This window comes from Carcharodon carcharias, chromosome 1, assembly GCF_017639515.1.
Source record: "Carcharodon carcharias isolate sCarCar2 chromosome 1, sCarCar2.pri, whole genome shotgun sequence".
NCBI lineage: Eukaryota > Metazoa > Chordata > Chondrichthyes > Lamniformes > Lamnidae > Carcharodon > Carcharodon carcharias.
Window position 1 is genome coordinate 237719797 of NC_054467.1, and position 18404 is coordinate 237738200.

Below are 18404 nucleotides of genomic sequence, written 5' to 3' on the forward strand. Positions count from 1 at the left end.
GCTATGGAGGCCAAGTCACTGAATATACTTAAGAAGGAAATAGATAGATTTCTGGACTCTAAAGGTGTCAAGGGGTATGGGGAGAGAGTGGGAGTATGGCATTGAGAGGATCAGCCTTGATCATAATGAATGGTGGAGCAGGCTCGAAGGGCCAAATGGCCTATTCCTGCTCCTAGTTTCTATGTGCTCAAATATTCTGTGGAGGTGCATGACATCAGCAAAGAGGTTCTTCCTTTGTTAACCTCCAATCAGCTTGTTAGTAAATTAGAGAGTCAGATTAGGGTGAAACTTTGCCTAGCCAAGTAGAACATATAATGACATAACAGCAAAGCACGCTGCAGTCGATGTATAAATCACAAATACAATATAGGTTGTTTCATAATAACCCACCAAATAGTTATTTTAGCATGTTTTTTTTTGCATGAATAAAACTACCCTAACTAGATGACAACTGTGGCATAATTTCATTCACAGCCCAAGGACACTCTTCCTGGCTCAACAGAAATATAATGTTTGCATCAGATGATTTGAAGGTGAAACCCTAGACCACTGGGTATTGCTACAGTAATGGCAGATTGCCAAAAATGTCAATTCAACCTGCTGTGTTACACAATATCTCACCAGCTCACAGAGCAGAGACCCTCACTTAACAACAAACATTCCTCACTCAACAAACAAGACCAAACAGGTTTTATGGTCAGTCTTAATTTGATTTGCTTTTGGGATATAGGCAATGTTGCCTGAGAAGACAGTGATGGGCCTCCTCGATAGCAATTGCATTTACAGCTGAAGGACTTGCTAGGCCACATCTGAGAGCATTAAGAGCTAATTACACAGTGTGGCACTGGAGAACGAAATGAGGGTAGGCCTACTAAGCTGGACAACAAAGGAGATGTCGATGGTGTGGTTGCCTCTGCCAAAGCTTACAGAGAGCTCCAGGGAAGATGAACAGCACCATGGTCATGGTTCCAGAGTATCACCCTAAAAAGCAAAATACTAGGCCTGCTGGAAATCTCAAATGAAAACAGGAAAGGTTGGAAATACGCAGCTGCTCAGCCAGCATCTGTGCAGAGAGAAAGTGTTAACGGGCTGAATTTTAGTTCTGGCGTCGGGCACAGACGTTTGACGCCTGACACGACTTTTCAAGAGTTGGCCAGTTAGCAGCCAGGGAATGTGCTCATTATCCAATTAAAGACAGTGGGCTGGGATGGACAGGTGGGGGGTCCTGAGGCTGGAGGGCCAATAGGAGGCCATCCAGCCTTGACAGAGGTGAGAGCTGTTAATGTAGGTAGGAGTGAGTAAAGGTGACTCAAGATAGTGGTTTCTCCTGAAGGCTTTTGGGAAAGATTGGATTAAAACTGTCCACAACTATCAGACCAGCACTGTGGACAGGGTGGGCTGTGGCCACAGCTCTGGCCATCTTGCAATCATGGCCTCGAGGCATCTGAAGAGTGGCCTTAATAGGCCCTTAGTGCTATTTAATTAACTCGCGGGCAGTTCTCCCATCACCTGCATACCCTGACCCAAGCCCGTTTAAAAATTTGGCCCAATGTTTCTGATCGGTGACCTTTCATCAAAACTAGAAAATGTCGGAAATGTAATATTTTTTAAGCAAGTACAAAGGAACAAAAGAGGGAAGGGGGGTGGAAAAGAACATCTCTACTTAGTCTGCGAGCATCTGGTTGCCATTTTAATACAGCACCCTACTCCCTCTCTGTCCTTGGCCTCTTCCAGACTCAACAAATTCAACTATTTCAGATCATAACCACTTCTCTCATTTTTTTTCAGACAGCAGCTACTGATGATGATTCTGCTGTTGCCATTTACACGTCCTCTAGACTAATCTTTTGTTTCTTTAAATGTCCCATTATGCTTTGCACCATCATCCCTGCTGACCTGAAAAGTTAACTCTGCTCTCTCCACAGATGCTGCCTGATCTGCTGAGTATTTCCAGCATTTTCTGTCATTACATCATTTACAACTTTGGGTAGTGAACGGGTTGGGTCTTTAACCAGAACCTGGCAGCTTTCACTTCATATTGTGTTCGTGGAACCATACGGTGCGCAAAATGATGACTGAGTTCACCTACTTCCCAGCAATGACTATGCTTCAAAAGTAATTCATTCACAGTGAAGCACATTGGGATCTCCAGAAGATGTGAAAGGGGCTATATAATCTAAGCTCTTGCCATTTTGTCTGTATTTGCTTCTCTTATGGTGGGACAGTTGTTGAATATATGAGAACAGCATACTGTGAAATTATTTGCAAGTGCTTCACCAGACAAGTTATTTTTGTTTGCCAAGGATAGCCCATGAACCAGCTGATTTTGTTGTTTCCCTTCACAAAGGAAGAGTGATGCCCAGAACAGTGACAGAACTCCAGGCTTCTCTGCCTGGCCACATAAGCTGACAGGCAGGACCTTGGCCTTTTCACTAGTTGGTCAAGGCCCCCCAAATGCAGCATTCCCTCAGTACATCAATGCATGATCAGCTTAGACCAGGATCTTCCCTCTGATCCTTACAGTCTTGCTCTTTGCACTGTGATTAGCTGCTGTGTTTCCTACATTACAAAAATGGTTACACTTCAAAAGTATTTCACTCGGTGTAGAGTGCTTTCAGGTGGTCGGTGTATAAATGCAAGTTTTATTTCAATGGCAGCCATTCTTGGGCATCTCCAGACAATGGTAACACTCTCCTAATATTCTCCTGTAGGGATCTGCCTCCCCTCTACTTGCTGTTATGGGGAGATTGCTGGCCAACTCCTGTGTTTTGTTCTATGATATTCCAAATACGGGGTACTCTTAGGTGTCCTGTTTTCCATCAGGGTTCTGAGTGAGGCCCATGAGACATTTTGTTGACTGTTGCAGGGCTGCCAGATTCCACTGGTTTCCGTCGCATGGTTTTTTTCCTACCAATATTACTAAAGTGATACCCCACACAAAGCAAAGGCACGTGAAGTGAGGTACGTGTTGATTGCAAACAACTTTGACTGAGAGCCGACGCTCCCTCTGTATCCAATCAAAGCGTTGCTACAATTCAATCGGCATGCCCTGCAAATTCTTATTCATGGGGTCATGGTTAGTGCACACACTCAATTTCAATCTTGCGACCCACTGAGATGAAGAAGGGCCACTTGTGGCCCACTCACTAGCCTAGGTTGCCTATCACTGCCTGAGAGATTGAACCCTCACAGTTGATGGAAACACAGGGTGTTGGAAGAAAACGTTGGATTACTAAATGACAAGTCTCAGGTTTCACCATGGATCAGTATCTGCTTGAGCAATCCTGATTCAGCACATGATGCTTAGCTTTGCATTTGAATGTCTGTACACAAAGCTTAAGAGTTCTGGGAGAGAGTGTGACTTGAATCAGTGACTGAATGTCTGCTGCTAGTGGTGTGTGCAAACTTATACAGAACACTGGTTTTCAATTGTAGCAGCTTGCGCTCCTGGAACAAATTGTGCAGACTTAGATTAACCATTTGAAACCCTCTCGGTGCTGTTCAGGTCTTGCTTTATCTTTTGTAGAGGGGCAGCAGCCATTGCACATCTTTCTGATTTTGTAAAGAATGGGCTACAGTATGATGGAAGCCATCATCCCCAAGTCATCTATTCAATGGTTTTGGCCTAGGCTCAAGTCCAGGAGAAAGAGATGAGTTTTTCTCTTCAATGCAGAGAGTTATAGTATTCCATTACTGGATACAGTTAGGCCACTGAAAAGTTTCTACAGATGATGAGTGCAGCTGAGATTTCAAAAGGTTTTCCCATCCTCCGCCAAATTTTTCCAGCAACTTAACCATTTCTTTAACCAATCCTCACCAAGAAGTCAATGGAGCAGAAGAGCGAGGGCGGGTTCACAACATCAGCACCAACGTTTCTCAAGAGATTTATTGATTTTATTTTCTCAAGTTGACATCAGGCTTCCCTCCCTAATTTTATTCAGAGTTACCTGCAGTCATTCAGCTGTTGTTGTATGACATAGGGGGTCTCAGGATACGGGGTGGACAATTTAGAACTGAGATGAGGAGAAACATCTTCACTCAGAGGGTGGTGAACCTGTGGAATTCTCTACCACAGAGGGCTTTGGAGGCCAAGTCAGTGAATATATTTAAGAAGGAAATAGATAAATTTCTGGACTCTAAAGGTGTCAAGGGGTATGGGGAGAGAGCGGGAGTATGACATTGAGAGGATCAGCCATGATCATATTGAATGGTGGAGCAGGCTCGAAGAGCTGAATGATCTACTCCTGCTCTTATTTTCTACGTTTCTATAGGTGTTCAAATATTCTGTGGAGGTCCATGCCACTAGCAAAGAGGTTCTTCCTTTGTTAACCTCCATCAGCTTGTTAGTAAATTAGTGAGTCAGATTAGGGTAAAATACTCTTCCCTGTGGAGTCACTGTTTGGATTTAGTTACATAAAGTCAAATGTTTGCTAATGACGACTTAATGTTTATATTCTTTGGGGAAGCCATGTTAAATAGCTTACCAGAAATATTCTGAGAAGCTGGCTTGCCGTGGAAGCATTGATGCTGTTTACAATGGAAGTTTCTGAAAACACTGAGGGTTAAAGATCTGACTTCACACTGATCAGCTGAGAACAACTCCAATTATAGACTATGACAGTAAGAATGCTGCAAGATGACTGATTTGCTTCTGAAGCCAAACTTGTGACCCCAATAACAAATAGTGATTAAAACATTGACAGAGCATCTAGTTCACTATACTGCATTACATCAAATGCACAGAAGAGAGAGTCCATTGGGCCTCTAGTCCATATCAGTGGAAATCCCATATCAACATCAACAATAATCAAATATTAACACAAGTTAATTTTGGGCTGATAATTGAGAAGAGATAGTGACTCCACACAAGTGCCAGTCAACGACCATCTCCAACAAGAGAGAATCTAATCATCTCCCCGACTTTCAATGGCATTGCCATTGTTGAATACCCCACCATCACCATCGTTCAGATTATCACAAACTGAACTGGACCAGCCATATAAATACTGTGGCTACAAGAGCAGGTCAGAGGCTAGGGATCCTGCGATGAGTAACTCACCTCTTGACTCCCTAAAGCCTGTCCACCATCTTACAAGGCACAAATCAGGAGTGTGATGGAATATTCTCCACTTGTCTGGATGAGTGCAGCTCCCGCAACACTCAAGAAGCTTGACACCGTCCAGGACAAAGTAACCTGCTTGATTGGCACCCCATCCACAAACATTCACTCCTTCCACCACTAACGCACAAGAGCAGCAGTGTGTATCATCTACAAGATGCACTGCAGCAGCTCACTAAGGCTCCTTTGACAGTACCTTCCAAACCCGTGACCACTTCCATCCAGAAGGACAAGGGCAGCAGACAGATGGGAGCATCACCACCTGGAAGTTCCCCTTCAAGCCACACACCATCCTGACTTGGTAATATATCACCGTTCCTTCACTGTCGCTGGGTCAAAATCCTGAAACTCCCTCCCTAACAGCACTGTGGGTATACCTACACCACATGCACTGCAGCGGTTCAAGAAGGCAGCTCACCACCACCTTCTCAAGGGCAACTAGGGATAGGCAAGAAATGCTGGGTTTGCTAGTGAAGCTCACATCCTGTGAATGAATAAAGAAAAATCTTGCTATGTGCCAATTGGTTGCTGAGTTTCCTACATTATAACAGTGACTACACTTCAAAAATAGGTTATAAAGCGCTTTGGGACATCTGAGATCAAGGAAGTTGCTATAGAAATGCAAGGCCTACTTTTTACCTTTTGCAAAACCAGACAGGATCTTAATTTAACTTATTATCTGAAGGACAGACTTGGCACTGCAAATTGTACAGTGAACATTATTTAAGTGTTCCTGAAATTATAATAAGGTCTAGTCCAATAAGTTTATTGTTCACTGATGTCTGTGGTCGTCACATAGTACCATCAGCAACCACCAGTGTAGGGACGCACACATAAATATTTCAGTCCAGTCAGTCCAGCTATAGTCTCTGATTTATTGCTAAATTAATGTTCTTGGTTAAGAAAATGAGTATTAATTAAAGTACTAGGCTTGAAATTATCACATCACTGAGAAAGAGGCATGGTCAAAACAGTTCAGCAACATCGAGATCCACATTCATGAAAGGAATCATCACACAATTTTTTGATGAATGTAGTCAAATTATTACACCACAAATATATGCCGTGAAATTTGGATCCATAGCTTTGGCCCTGGTGAAACTCCAAAACCTACAAAATTCTGAAGGGGCTTGAGAGAGTGGGCACTCAGAGATTGTTTCCGTTGGTCGGGGAATCTAAAACACGGGGGCACAGTCTCAGGGTAAGAGGAAATCATTTAGAACTGAGATGAGGAGAAATGACTTCTTTCAAAGGGCAATGAATCTTTGGAATTTTCTACCCCAGAGGGGCTCTATTGTTGAATATATTTAAGGCTGGGATAGACAGATTTTTAGTTTCTCAGGTAATTAAGGCGTATGGGGAGTGGGTGGGGAAATGGAGTTGAAGTCGAAGGTCAGCCATGATCATATTGAATGACGGAGCAGGCTCAACAAGCCGTGTGGTCTAGTCCTGCTCCTATTTCTTGTATTATTGTGGGCATGCCATGCATGCAACAGAAGCATGCACAGTGGGACGATCTTAAAATCAAGCAGCACCTAAATGCTGATCCAGCATTTCACACGACTTCATCAAGCATACAACCCGCCCATTTGAACGTCGCATGTCCTGTTAATGTCCTCCCATAAACACTATGCCACCTTCTTGCTGAAACATAGCTGGTTCAGGCAGCGCTCTTGGCCGAAGTGGAAGTAGGAGGAATTCTGTCTGAAGACCGGAGAGGAGCAGGCACATGGCGTTGTCAGGCTAGCAGGATTTCCAATGGCAGAGGGAGTTGCTACTATACACACATGGCTCTGCGGGCCCCACAAATTAGTCGGGAGATGTCCCCCAATAGCAAGGGTTACTATCCCATGAATGTGTAGTTGCCAGTGATTGCCAGCTATCCTCACCAATGGAACTACCACAGACCCTATCACAGTGAAGACTGGGGTCAAACAACTCCCTTCATTTTCCTCGCTGCAACATTGCAGCTCACCTCCAACAAACTACCCACAGGCATGGGGATAATCTACAGGACATGTTTAGCCCGTAGAGTGTGCAGCCGAGATGAATTTTAAGTTAGCAGTAACTCCAAGGTATCTATGACTATGACACCAGGAGTAATGTCCACCACTGACGCAACATCTAATGAACCGAGTGTGTGAGGCAGGGCGAGGCAACATTTGACAGCAGAGAAATATTAACAAACCATGAATTAACTGCATTACTTAACAGCAGAACAGAATTTCAGTAGCTTGTGCTGCTGCCAGCGTTTGAGGCTGGAGAAGTTCACGGTAATTAAAGTTATGATTCAGAAAGTTGCACCCATTTGGTGGATGAAAAGAACTTTGAAGGGCCAATGTGGACAAAGCCGTGCAGTCTACTAACAAATTCTATAGTGTTCAGTTATACAGTCTTTCAGGTCAAACTAAGTGGAAGGCATCACTGCAGAGCTCCAAAGACTAGCCCAGCTTGTTTAGACTTGCCCATGTCCCAACCCTGCTAACTCATGTCTCTTGGCCTCTAACTATCTATCCAATATTACAGTGGATAACTTTTTAAATGTTGCTCGATCTACAAAGGGAATTAATGATACTGCATTTACAAAAATAAACCAGCATAACTGAATGTCCTACAGATGAGCATTCCAACTATCCATCAAGTCTAAGCATGGGAAACACTCTCTGATATGTAATGACCGGGGTTTATTTCTAGATGAATAGAACTGAAAAGCAGAGAAGTGATCCTAAACTTGTACAGTACGTTGGTCAGACTGCAAGCGGAGCACTGTACATTGTTCTGGTCTCTATATTATGAAAAGGATACAGATGGGAGGAGGCGCAATAAAGATTTACAAGGATGATCCCAGAACTGAGAGGTTATAACTGTCAGAAAAGACTGAACAGGCTGAGGGGTGACCTGGTAAAGTTTTTTTAAAATGAAAAAGGCATTTGATAGGGTTGACAGAGAGAAAATATTTCCATTTGTATGGTCAACTAATATATGATAGTTACTAATAAATCTGATAGGGAACTCAGGATAAAACAGATCAAGAATTCAAGAAAGATCCAATGCTGAGCTGTCTACAATATTGCTGTGCTGTGCACTCTCTCATACTAGGCAAGTTGTGACATTGCAGAGGCCTATCAGTCTGGAGGAAACCAATTACAATGGCAATTAAATCCCCCAAAAATACACAAAACTTTTTCCTTACCTCATGCAAATTGAGTTCTTTTACTTTCTCTTTCAGTATGACCTGCAAAATAGAGAGAGTCACAATGGATCAAACTTGAGTAAACTCCTGGGACATTTACAAAGCATTGCCATATGTGCACTGATCAAGAAAACTCACAAACAATCCAATACAATATAAAACCTTGACATTGTTTATAATTATAAAATAGAACCTTGATAGTTATAATAATATTATAATAACTGTATTATAATAAATTACATAAAATATATTGCACAAACACAGGCCCCCCGGTCCAACCAGTCTGCACTGTTGGCCCTCGAGCCTGCTCTGCCATTCAGATCATGGCTGATCTGAATCAGCCCGCATTCCTGCCTACGCCGATAACCTTGCACCCCTTTGTTAATCATTAAGCTATCTTTCTTTGCCTTAAAAATATTCCAACACTCTGCTCCCACCGCCTTTTGAGGAAGAGAGTTCCAAAGATTCATAACCCTCTGAGAGAAAAAAAATCTCATCTCTGTGTTAAATAAGCGACCTCTTATTTTTAAACCATGACCTCCAGTTCTAGATTCCCCCACAAGAGGAAACATGCTCTCCACATTGGCCCTGTCAGGACCCCTCAGGGTCTTAAAGGTCTCAATTAAATTACCCCTTACTCTTCTAAACTCCAGTGGATACAAGCCTAACCTGTCCAACCTTTCCTCATAGGACAACCTGCTCATTCCTGGTATTAGTCTAGTAAACCTTCTCTAAACTGCTTCTAATGCATTTACATCTTTCTTTAAATAAGGAGACCAGGACTGTACACAACACTCCAGATGTGGTCTTACCAATGTCCTGTACAACTGAAGCATTACCTCCCTACTTTTTTAATCAATTTCCCTCACAATAAATGATAACGTTCTATTGGCTTTCCTAATTACCTGCTGTACCTGCACACTAACCTTTTGTGATTCATGCACTAGGCCACCCAGATCCCTCTGAATCTCAGAGCTCTACAAATCTCTCACCATTTAGATAATAAGCTTCTTTTTTATTCTTCCTGCCAAAATGAATGACTTCACATTTGTCCACATTATACTTCATTTGCCAGATCTTTGCCCACTCACTTAAGCTAGCCACGTCGATCTGAAGCCTCCTTACATCCCTCTTCACAAGTTACTTTCCTTCCTATCTTTATGTCATCAGCAAATTTAGCCACTATTCCTTCATCTAAGTCACTTATATAAATTGTAAAAAGTTGAGACCCCAGCACTCACCCATGTGGCACATCACATCACATCCTGTCAACCAGAAAAAGACTCATTTATGCTAACTCTCTGCTTTCTGTTAGCTAGCCAACCTTCTATCCATGCCAATGTTACCCCCACTACACCATGGGCTTTTATTTTCTATAATAACCTTTGATATGGCATTTTATCAAATGCCTTTTGGAAATCTAGGTACAGTACATCCACCGGTTCCCTTTTATCCACAGCACATGTGACTCCTTCAAAGAACTTCAATAAATTGGTTAAACATGATTTCCCTTTTACAAAACCATAGGCGGAATTGTCCCAGATTTGCACTAAGTGCAGTAGCAGGCAGGTAAGATGATGTTTTACCTGCCGGTTGCAATGGCGGCTTTTCATGCTGTATTGTCCCAAACGCGCCGTATTAATTACGTATTCCCGGGGAACATGCTGTTTCCACGGCGGGCGGGCTGTCATTCGCCCGCCACATGAGCACCTCGTTGCTTCATCACACCGGGCGCCATGTTTAAAGTTCAGCCATGCGCACACCTCTCAGTGCTTCCAGCCCAGGACCGCCGCAGAGAAGACATGCCCCGAAAGGCAAAAAGACTGCAGCCCCCCAGGTTCAATGACACACCCCTTGGGCACCTTCTGGACGCAGTGGAGGCCCGCCGTGATGTCTGCTACCCATGCCGTGGCCGCAGGATGGGCAGCATCTTCACTAATCTGGCTTGGGAGGCGGTGGCAGTGGCGGTCAGTGCCAATGCCCTGCAAAAGAGGACAGCCATCCAGTGCAGTTACAGGATGAATGGTCTCACCTGTTTCACCAAGGGTAATACACTCTTCTCATCACTCTCAACTCTCACACTCACAAACCCATCACACATCCATCAGGATCTCACTCCTCAAGGGACAACACCACTAACTCTCACACACACCCTCACATCTCCTTCAGGATCATATCCTCTCGCACTCCCCTCCTCATCCTGTCCATGGCTCCGCTCACCGCACAAACATTTCACATAGTGCCATGCATTCTGCTCACACTCTCTCCATCTGTTTTCATGCAGGAGAAGCCTGCTCATATCAGCAGGGAGAGGTTCCAGACTGGAGGTGGAGTGACCGTCACAGCGCTTACCCACACTCTCCACCAGCACAGAGAGACACACCTCTGTGGAACCTAGATCTAGAGCAGGCTCGGGTTCACAATCTGGTGGTCACCACACGGACACGGGTCTGCAGCAAGAGGAGGCAGGTTCATGAAAGCCCCCCGGCACTTGGAGAACTGCTGGGGATCAGGTATCTGTGAGGTCCGAGTCAGATGACAAGCCTCTGGATTTGGCCTTCCAACTCATCCTGGAGGGTCAGCAGAAGGCAGGGCAACATCACACAGAGCTGTTGGAAGCCCTCAGCAGAGTGGCAGGTGAGTTGGAGGAATGTGTCTGCCTGCCTTCTGATGAAGTGATGCCCACAAGTGTATGCATGGAGGTCTCCATGGGAAGGATGTTGGACACCATGGAGACCTGGTCCAGCAGTATGTGGAGATGTGTGCAGACCTGCACTCCATCGCGGGAGCCATGGGCACATTCCTGCAGTGGCAACGCAAGAGGGAAACGGGTGCCTTGATATCCCTCCAGGTGCTCCTTCCCCTCAAGGATTCAGGCTGGGGCCCCCAGCATCTGAAGGGAGGAGGAGCGGCAGCTGGACACCCCTGGGTCATCCACTTAGGAATCTCAGAATCTTCTCCCTCCGAGTCCCCTTTGTCTGTGAGACCCTCAACCTCCGTCAGTCACCGCAGAGGGAGCCGCTGGCCAACGAGTAATTCTGGAGGGAGAAGTGTGTGTGTGGCAGGGCCTTTCGGAGTCTCATGCAGTCACTCTCTCACACACGTGGATCCTTCCCATATCATACTCACCTCAATGTTCTGGGCATTTTCAATGCTGCCTGCTGGGGTTCGCTTTCAGTTGTCCATCTGAGCTGACCACCATCTCCACCTACCCAATGATCACCCTCCCATGCAGCACCTGATCTTGCCCACTACGACTCTCATTTCACTTTGATTTGGACAGCCTGGTCTAGATTTGGTTTTTCGTGTGCTCCCCTGTCTTTTTCCACTCCCCCAGTCACCCATTTCCTTTCCCCCATTACAGTTGAGACCCTGGCATCACCTTCCACCTCCCCTCCGTTACCTACCAACCACAACCCTTTTCCTTCAGGAATGTCCAGGTGAAAGTGCACGTTCCCTTCCTTCCCAAAAATCCTACCCCATCCACATTCACCTCCCCAACCCCCTTCTTCCAACCCCAAGGGTTCATGTCCGCTTCCGAGTCCCCACTAGTCACTCACGCTGTCCCTCATATCGCTACTGTCGAACCCTCACCCTCCCACCCCACTCTGCCCTCGGTCATTCTCACCATTCCCTCATACCACCCTCACCCTCGGTTTGCTCCTCGGGAGGCAGTCATGGACGCATCAGACCCCTCCCTTGCATGTTCACCTGGATATCTTGCCCTTCACCCCTCTGGACCCCTTCCCCCTCCAGAGCCCCTTCCCCCTTCCAGACACCTTACCCCAGAACCCCTCCCCACCCCTTAGTCCTCACACACCCAACCACCACCGCACCCCCCGCCTGACTCCCTCAGACACCCTTACTTCTTCTGCCAACCTCAGTCCTTGCCCTGTCCCGACTCCTTCCTCCAGCCTCACTTCTTCCTCCAGCCTTACCTCTTCCCCCTTCCCAACTCCTTCCTCCACCCTTACACCTTCATTCCCCGCTCTCCCAACCTCACCACCCCGACACCTTCATTCCCCGCTCTTCCAACCTCACCACCCCGACACCTTCATTCCCCCCTCTCCCAACCTTACCACCCCACACCTTCATTCCCCGCTCTCCCAACCTTACCACCCCACACCTTCATTCCCCGCTCTCCCAACCTCACCACCCCGACACCTTCATTCCCCGCTCTCCCAACCTCACCACCCCGACACCTTCATTCCTCCCTCTCCCAACCTCACCACCCCGACACCTTCATTCCCCGCTCTCCCAACCTCACCACCCCGACACCTTCATTCCCCGCTCTCCCAACCTCACCCCCCCGACACCTTCATTCCCCGCTCTCCCAACCTCACCATCCCGACACCTTCATTCCCCGCTCTCCCAACCTCACTATCCCGACACCTTCATTCCTCCCTCTCCCAACATCACCACCCCGACACCTTCATTCCCCGCTCTCCCAACATTACCACCCCGACACCTTCATTCCCCGCTCTCCCAACCTCACTATCCCGACACCTTCATTCCCCCCTCTCCCAACCTCACCACACTGACACCTTCATTCCCCGCTCTCCCAACCTCACCACCCTGACACCTTCATTCCCCCTTCTCCCAACCTCACCACCCCGACACCTTCATTCCCCGCTCTCCCAACCTCGCTATCCCGACACCTTCATTCCCCCCTCTCCCAACCCCGACACCTTCATTCCCCCCTCTCCTAACCTCACCACCCCGACACCTTCATTCCTCCCTCTCCCAACCTCACCACCCCGACACTTTCATCCCCCCTCTCCCAACCTCACCACCCCGACACCTTCATTCCTCCCTCTCCCAACCTCACCACCCTCTCACCTTCATTCCTCTCTCTCCCAACCTCACCTCCCCGACACCTTCATTCCTCCCTCTCCCAACCTCACCTCCCCGACACCTTTTCCTCTCCCAGTCGACCCGGATGCTGGAAATCAGAAATAAAAACAGAAAATGGAAAAACTCTGCAGATCTGACAGCATCTGCGGAGAGAAACAGAGTTAACGTTTTAATTCTATATGGCCCTTCTTCAGAGCCTTTTTTTTATTCATTCACGGGATGTGGGCTGGCTGGGCCAGCATTTATTGCACATCCCTAGTTGCCCTTGAGAAGGTGGTGGTGAGCTGACTTTTTGAATCGCTGCAGTCCATGTGGTGTAGGTACACCCACAGTGCTGCTAGGAAGGGAGTTCCGGGATTTTGACCCAGCGACAGTGAAGGAACAGCGATATACTTCCAAGTCAGGATGTTGAGAGTGACTTGGAGGGGAACTTTCAGGTGGTGGTGTTCCTATCTATCTGCTGCCCTTGTCCTTCTAGATGGTAGTGGTCATGGATTTGGAAGGTGCTGTCTAAGGAGCCTTGGTGAATTCCTGCAGTGCAGGATCCTAGACCTTCCTCTCCCATCCCCTCAACCATCATCCATTGTGAGCATCAACGGTGACTCTCCAACTTCCGTGAACTGCTTCGCGGCAGAGCCACGTCCATGAGAATCCACCCAGCATGCAATGCACGTTCCTCTAGGATCCCATTGGTGTCGGGCTCCAGCATCTGCAGCTCCTCGGATGTCTGCGATATGAGCAAGGCCCTGGTGGTAAGTCCCGACTTCTGCACCCCGCAGTTGTCAAGATGTGTTCTGCATTGGCATGTTTTCCTGCCGATGTGAGTGGACGATCCAGCGAGGTGGTGGGGGGTCGGCGGGGATGAGTCTGGCAGGCTGGCCTTATAATGATATGCTGATGTATCACAACGAAGCTCCCGATGTCAGATAGTGGGGAATGCAGGTCCCCCATGGACGGGCTGAGCGGACGATTGCAAACTGACTTCACGACGTCACGAAACCAATTTTTGGCCTTCTCGCCATATTGTCTGCTCACGCCACCGAACACACCAGACGCCAGCGGGCACAGAAAATCCCAGCCCATGTTGACTCTGCCTGATTGCCTTGAATTTTTCTAAGCACCCTGCTCTCACATTTTTAATAATAGCTTCCAACATTTTCCCCATGACAGTTTCCTGCTTTCTGTCTCCCTCCCTTTTTTGAATAAAGGAGTTATATTTGCTATTTTCCAATCTAATGGAACCTTCCCCAAATCTAAGGGAATTTTGGAAAATTAATACCAGTTTATCACCAGTCTCCTCCAATTCTATCCAGCTTATCTCTGCCTTTCAGCATATCTTACTATTCCTTTTCATCTCGCATTCTCGGCTAGTTTCCTTTTGAAAGCTTTTTTTGAAAGCTAGGTTTTTTGACTCAGCCACCTCCGCAGTAAGTAGCGAGTTCCACATTCTAACCACTCTCTGACTAAAGGAATTTTTCCTTTTTTCCCACGATTGGCCCGATTATTAGCTTTCCTGTGTTTACGGGTCCTGGTTTTGAATTGCCCCACAAGCGAAAAGATTTTCTCCACAACTACCCTGTCTCTCATGACTTTAAAAACCTCTTACCAGGTCAGCTTTAAGAACAGGACTATCCCTGGGGCCTTCTGAACCCTGGGCGACAAGGCTTAAATTGGGGTCAGAGGCTCGCGCAGTGTGGGAAACACTTAGCCAATGTGATTCTCCCCAAATTGGCCAATTAGTGGCCAGAGGACATTCAATGAAGGATGGCAGCCGGGCTCTCAAAGTTGACAGGCCAATAACTGAAGTAGCAGCAGGATGTCCTTACAGGGAGAGGACACCGCTTCTCTCCAACTCTTTAAAATTTAAAATAAAAGAGAGGTCTTTGCAGCTGTCCCGCCATTGTGTGAGGGCGAGGGGGCGTGGAGGTGGGGGGGGGGGGGGTGCAGAGGGGGGAGGTGGGGGTTGGGCAGAATCCTCTCATGGCGGTTTACAATTGATGCTGAAGCCAGCCAAGAGCTTCTAAACCTGCCTGCAGAGCGCTGGGCCCTGGACTGCTGTTGTGAGGCCACCCAGGCAGCCAAACTGGCCCCCGCTTCTCACAGGGACACGTAGGCCGACCGGAAAATCCCAGACAGCCTCCAGCAATAGGCCCCAACAGACCTTTCCTCACCCGGATAAGCTACCCGCCGCTTGTGAAATACATAATTAATATCATGCAGCTGCCACATTCAAAAACGATGAGGAATTGCAGCAGTATTTCACCCTGCCAAAACAGCTGACTGGAAGGAGGAATTTAATGGTTCGTTCTTGATACTAAAGCCCTGGTCCAGTTCTGCAAAATGTTGCTTCTGCAGAACGCTAAACCTGGGGAATTTGGTGAGTGAGGAAATTTTAAGGGTTTAAAGGGTTGATCTCTTTCTAATGTTTCGGTAAGTTTTGCATTTAGCATTTAGCTTAACTTTAACCTTAACCTTTCTCTCACAGTGTTAGCCAGTGGTACACTCGCTGGCTGTTCATGGCAGTTGCACAGTTTGTTAATTAGGTGGCTAGTTAGAAGTGGTAATTACTGTCAGCAGGGGCTGAATCTGGTATTTGGAATGTTTGCTAGTATAAATACAGGAGGCTTTTGTTAATGCACAGCTGAGGTCTAGAGGTATTCATTAAAATCAATAGTTTAAAGAAGGTACTAACTGGATGAGTGTTTTTTTTAAGATCATTGATGGGTAACTGAGTCCTGCTGCTTGCAATTCCTGATCATGCAAGAACTTCAGAGCATCTCAAGGTCGCAAAAATGGGGTTAGAAAAGTAACAAACAAGCAAAAGACACGCCCAGGGCAGGTTTGCTGCTGTCCCAAAGCAAAACATACAAGAGAAAACCCGAGACACGCAAAGAAAAGGAAGCAAAATGGGGGCAGAGATTACAGAGTGAAACTTTTAAGCTCAGTGTTAAGTGCAGGAGACTGTGAAGTGCCTAACTGAAAGATGAGGTGATCTTCCTTGAGCTCACTCTGAACTTCAATGGGACGCTGCAGTAGCCAAGGATGGGGGGTTCAGCATGCTGGCAAAGTGGAGAATCACTTCCACTAGCCCTTCTATCATTTAATCCCTCCACTCTATCACAGAAATTCCCTTTTGTTCTTTTTTCTCCATTCACTCCTTGCTCAAAACCTAACATATTTCTGACTTTTCCCAGTGCTGATGAAAGATCATTGACCTGAAACAGTAACTCTGTTTCTCTCTCCATAGATGCTGCCAGACCTGTTGAGCGCTTCCAGCATTTTCTGTCTTTATTTTGTATTCCTACATCCTCAGTATTTTGCTCTTGTATGACGTTGAGGGATAGAGGTGTACAAGATTATGACAGGTTGAGATAAAGTAGACAAAGAAAAGCTGCTCCCATTACCTGATGGTACAAAGATTATGAGACACAGATGTAAGGTTTTGGGAAAGGAGTTTTTTATCCAGCGAATGGTAAGGACCCATAACTTGCTGCCTATGGGAGCAGAGATGATGAATGATTTTAAAAAGAGATTGGTTGGGCTACAGAGGGCAATAAATTTGCAAGGCTACCGAGATAGAGTGGGATTGACTAGGATGTTCTGCAGATTGCTGGCATCGACACGATGGGCTGAATGGCCTCCTTCTGTGCCGCAATGAAGCTATGACTGTATGGGTGAATTCCAGGAAGCTGGTATCTGGTGGTAGTCTTTCACATATGGATAGAACTCCTGTGTTACAGAAGTATGAATTGTGCAGTCAATCCTTGAGATGCCATCTCCCTTGTGAAAATACCACATTAAAATTCCTGCCTCAAATATGAATACAGGAACAATATGAGTCACTTAACACCCTTCAGTAACACTGAGCTCTTGAATAGAACAGAAAAAGCCACACTGCTAATTAGTAGATCACCCTGATAGCCATTGCATAACTTTATTTTTGTGAGCTTTGTGCCCAAAGGAATGTCAGTGCTTGTGAACAGAACACAGTTTATGCCTCAATCTAGGGCGAATATTCCCTGTTACTGTTTCCATCACCAATAGGAGATAACCTGTGGAATTAAATTGCTGATCCAACCCCAAATTAGGGGAACTCCTGAAGGGCCAAGAGCAGAAGGAGCACTCCTCCACACATCATAAAACAAGAATAGGGCACCGCTGCTCTGTCCCTCCCTCCCAACACCACGCAACTCCATAGTCCAGAGGCCGTCCAGCTGTCCTGCTTATCACTGCGGTCTGGAACCGGCAAGCTGCCCCAGGATGCTTGATTTCCTTCTGAAACCTGCCGAGATTTCAGAATACTTGGAAGTGCATGGTAAAATCGGGTAAAGTCAGCATGGTTTCGTCAAGGGGAGGACATGCCTGACAAATCTGTTAGAATTCTTTGAGGAGGTAACGAGTAGGTTAGACAAAGGAGAGCCAATGGATGTTATCAACTTGGACTTCCAGAAGACCTTTGACAAGGTGCCGCACAGGAGGCTGCTCAGTAAGATAACAGCCCATGGTGTTAGAGACAAGGTACTAGCATGGATAGAAGATTGGCTGTCTAGCAGGAGGCAGAGAGTGGGGATAAGGGGGTCCTCCTCAGGATGGCGGCCGGTGACTAGTGGAGTTCCGCAGGGGTCAGTGTTGGGACCACAATTTTTCATTTTATACATTAATGATCTAGATGAAGGAACTGAGGGCTTCCTGGCTAAGTTTGCAGATGATACAAAGATAGGTGGAGGGGCAGGTAGTATTGAGGAGGCGGGAAGGCTGCAGAAGGATTTGGACAGGTTAGGACAATGGGCAAAGAAGTGGCAGATGGAATACAACATGGGCAAGTGTGAGGTCATGCATTTTGTTAGGAAGAATAGAGGCATGGACTATTTTCTAAATGGGGAGAGAATTCAGAAATCTGGAGTGCAAAGGGACTTGGGAGTCCTAGTCCAGGATTCTCTTAAGGTTAACTTGCAGGTTGAGTCGGTAGTTAGGAAGGCAAATGCAATGTTGGCATTTATTTCAAGAGGACTAGAATATAAAAGCAGGGATGTGCTGCTGAGGCTTTATAAGGCTCTGGTCAGACCACATTTAGAATATTGTGAGCAATTTTGGGCCCTGTATCTCGGGAAGGATGTGCTGGCCCTGGAGAAGGTCCAGAGGAGGTTCACAAGAATGATCCCAGGAATGAAAGACTTAACATATGAGGAATGTTGAGGACTCTGGGTCTATACTTGCTGGAATTTAGAAGGATGAGGG

At 46.5% G+C, this 18404-nt stretch overlaps 1 protein-coding gene across 2 annotated transcripts in view; it reads right to left on the bottom strand.

The window, feature by feature from the left end:
* The window catches only part of rnf24 (ring finger protein 24), a 167366-nt gene that overhangs the window by 50284 nt on the left and 98678 nt on the right, over positions 1-18404 (bottom strand). For both annotated transcript variants that reach the window (XM_041199448.1, XM_041199440.1), the window contains exon 4: positions 8313-8354. In XM_041199448.1, the coding sequence (XP_041055382.1) occupies positions 8313-8354 (42 nt within the window). The remainder of the gene's footprint in view (positions 1-8312; positions 8355-18404) is intronic.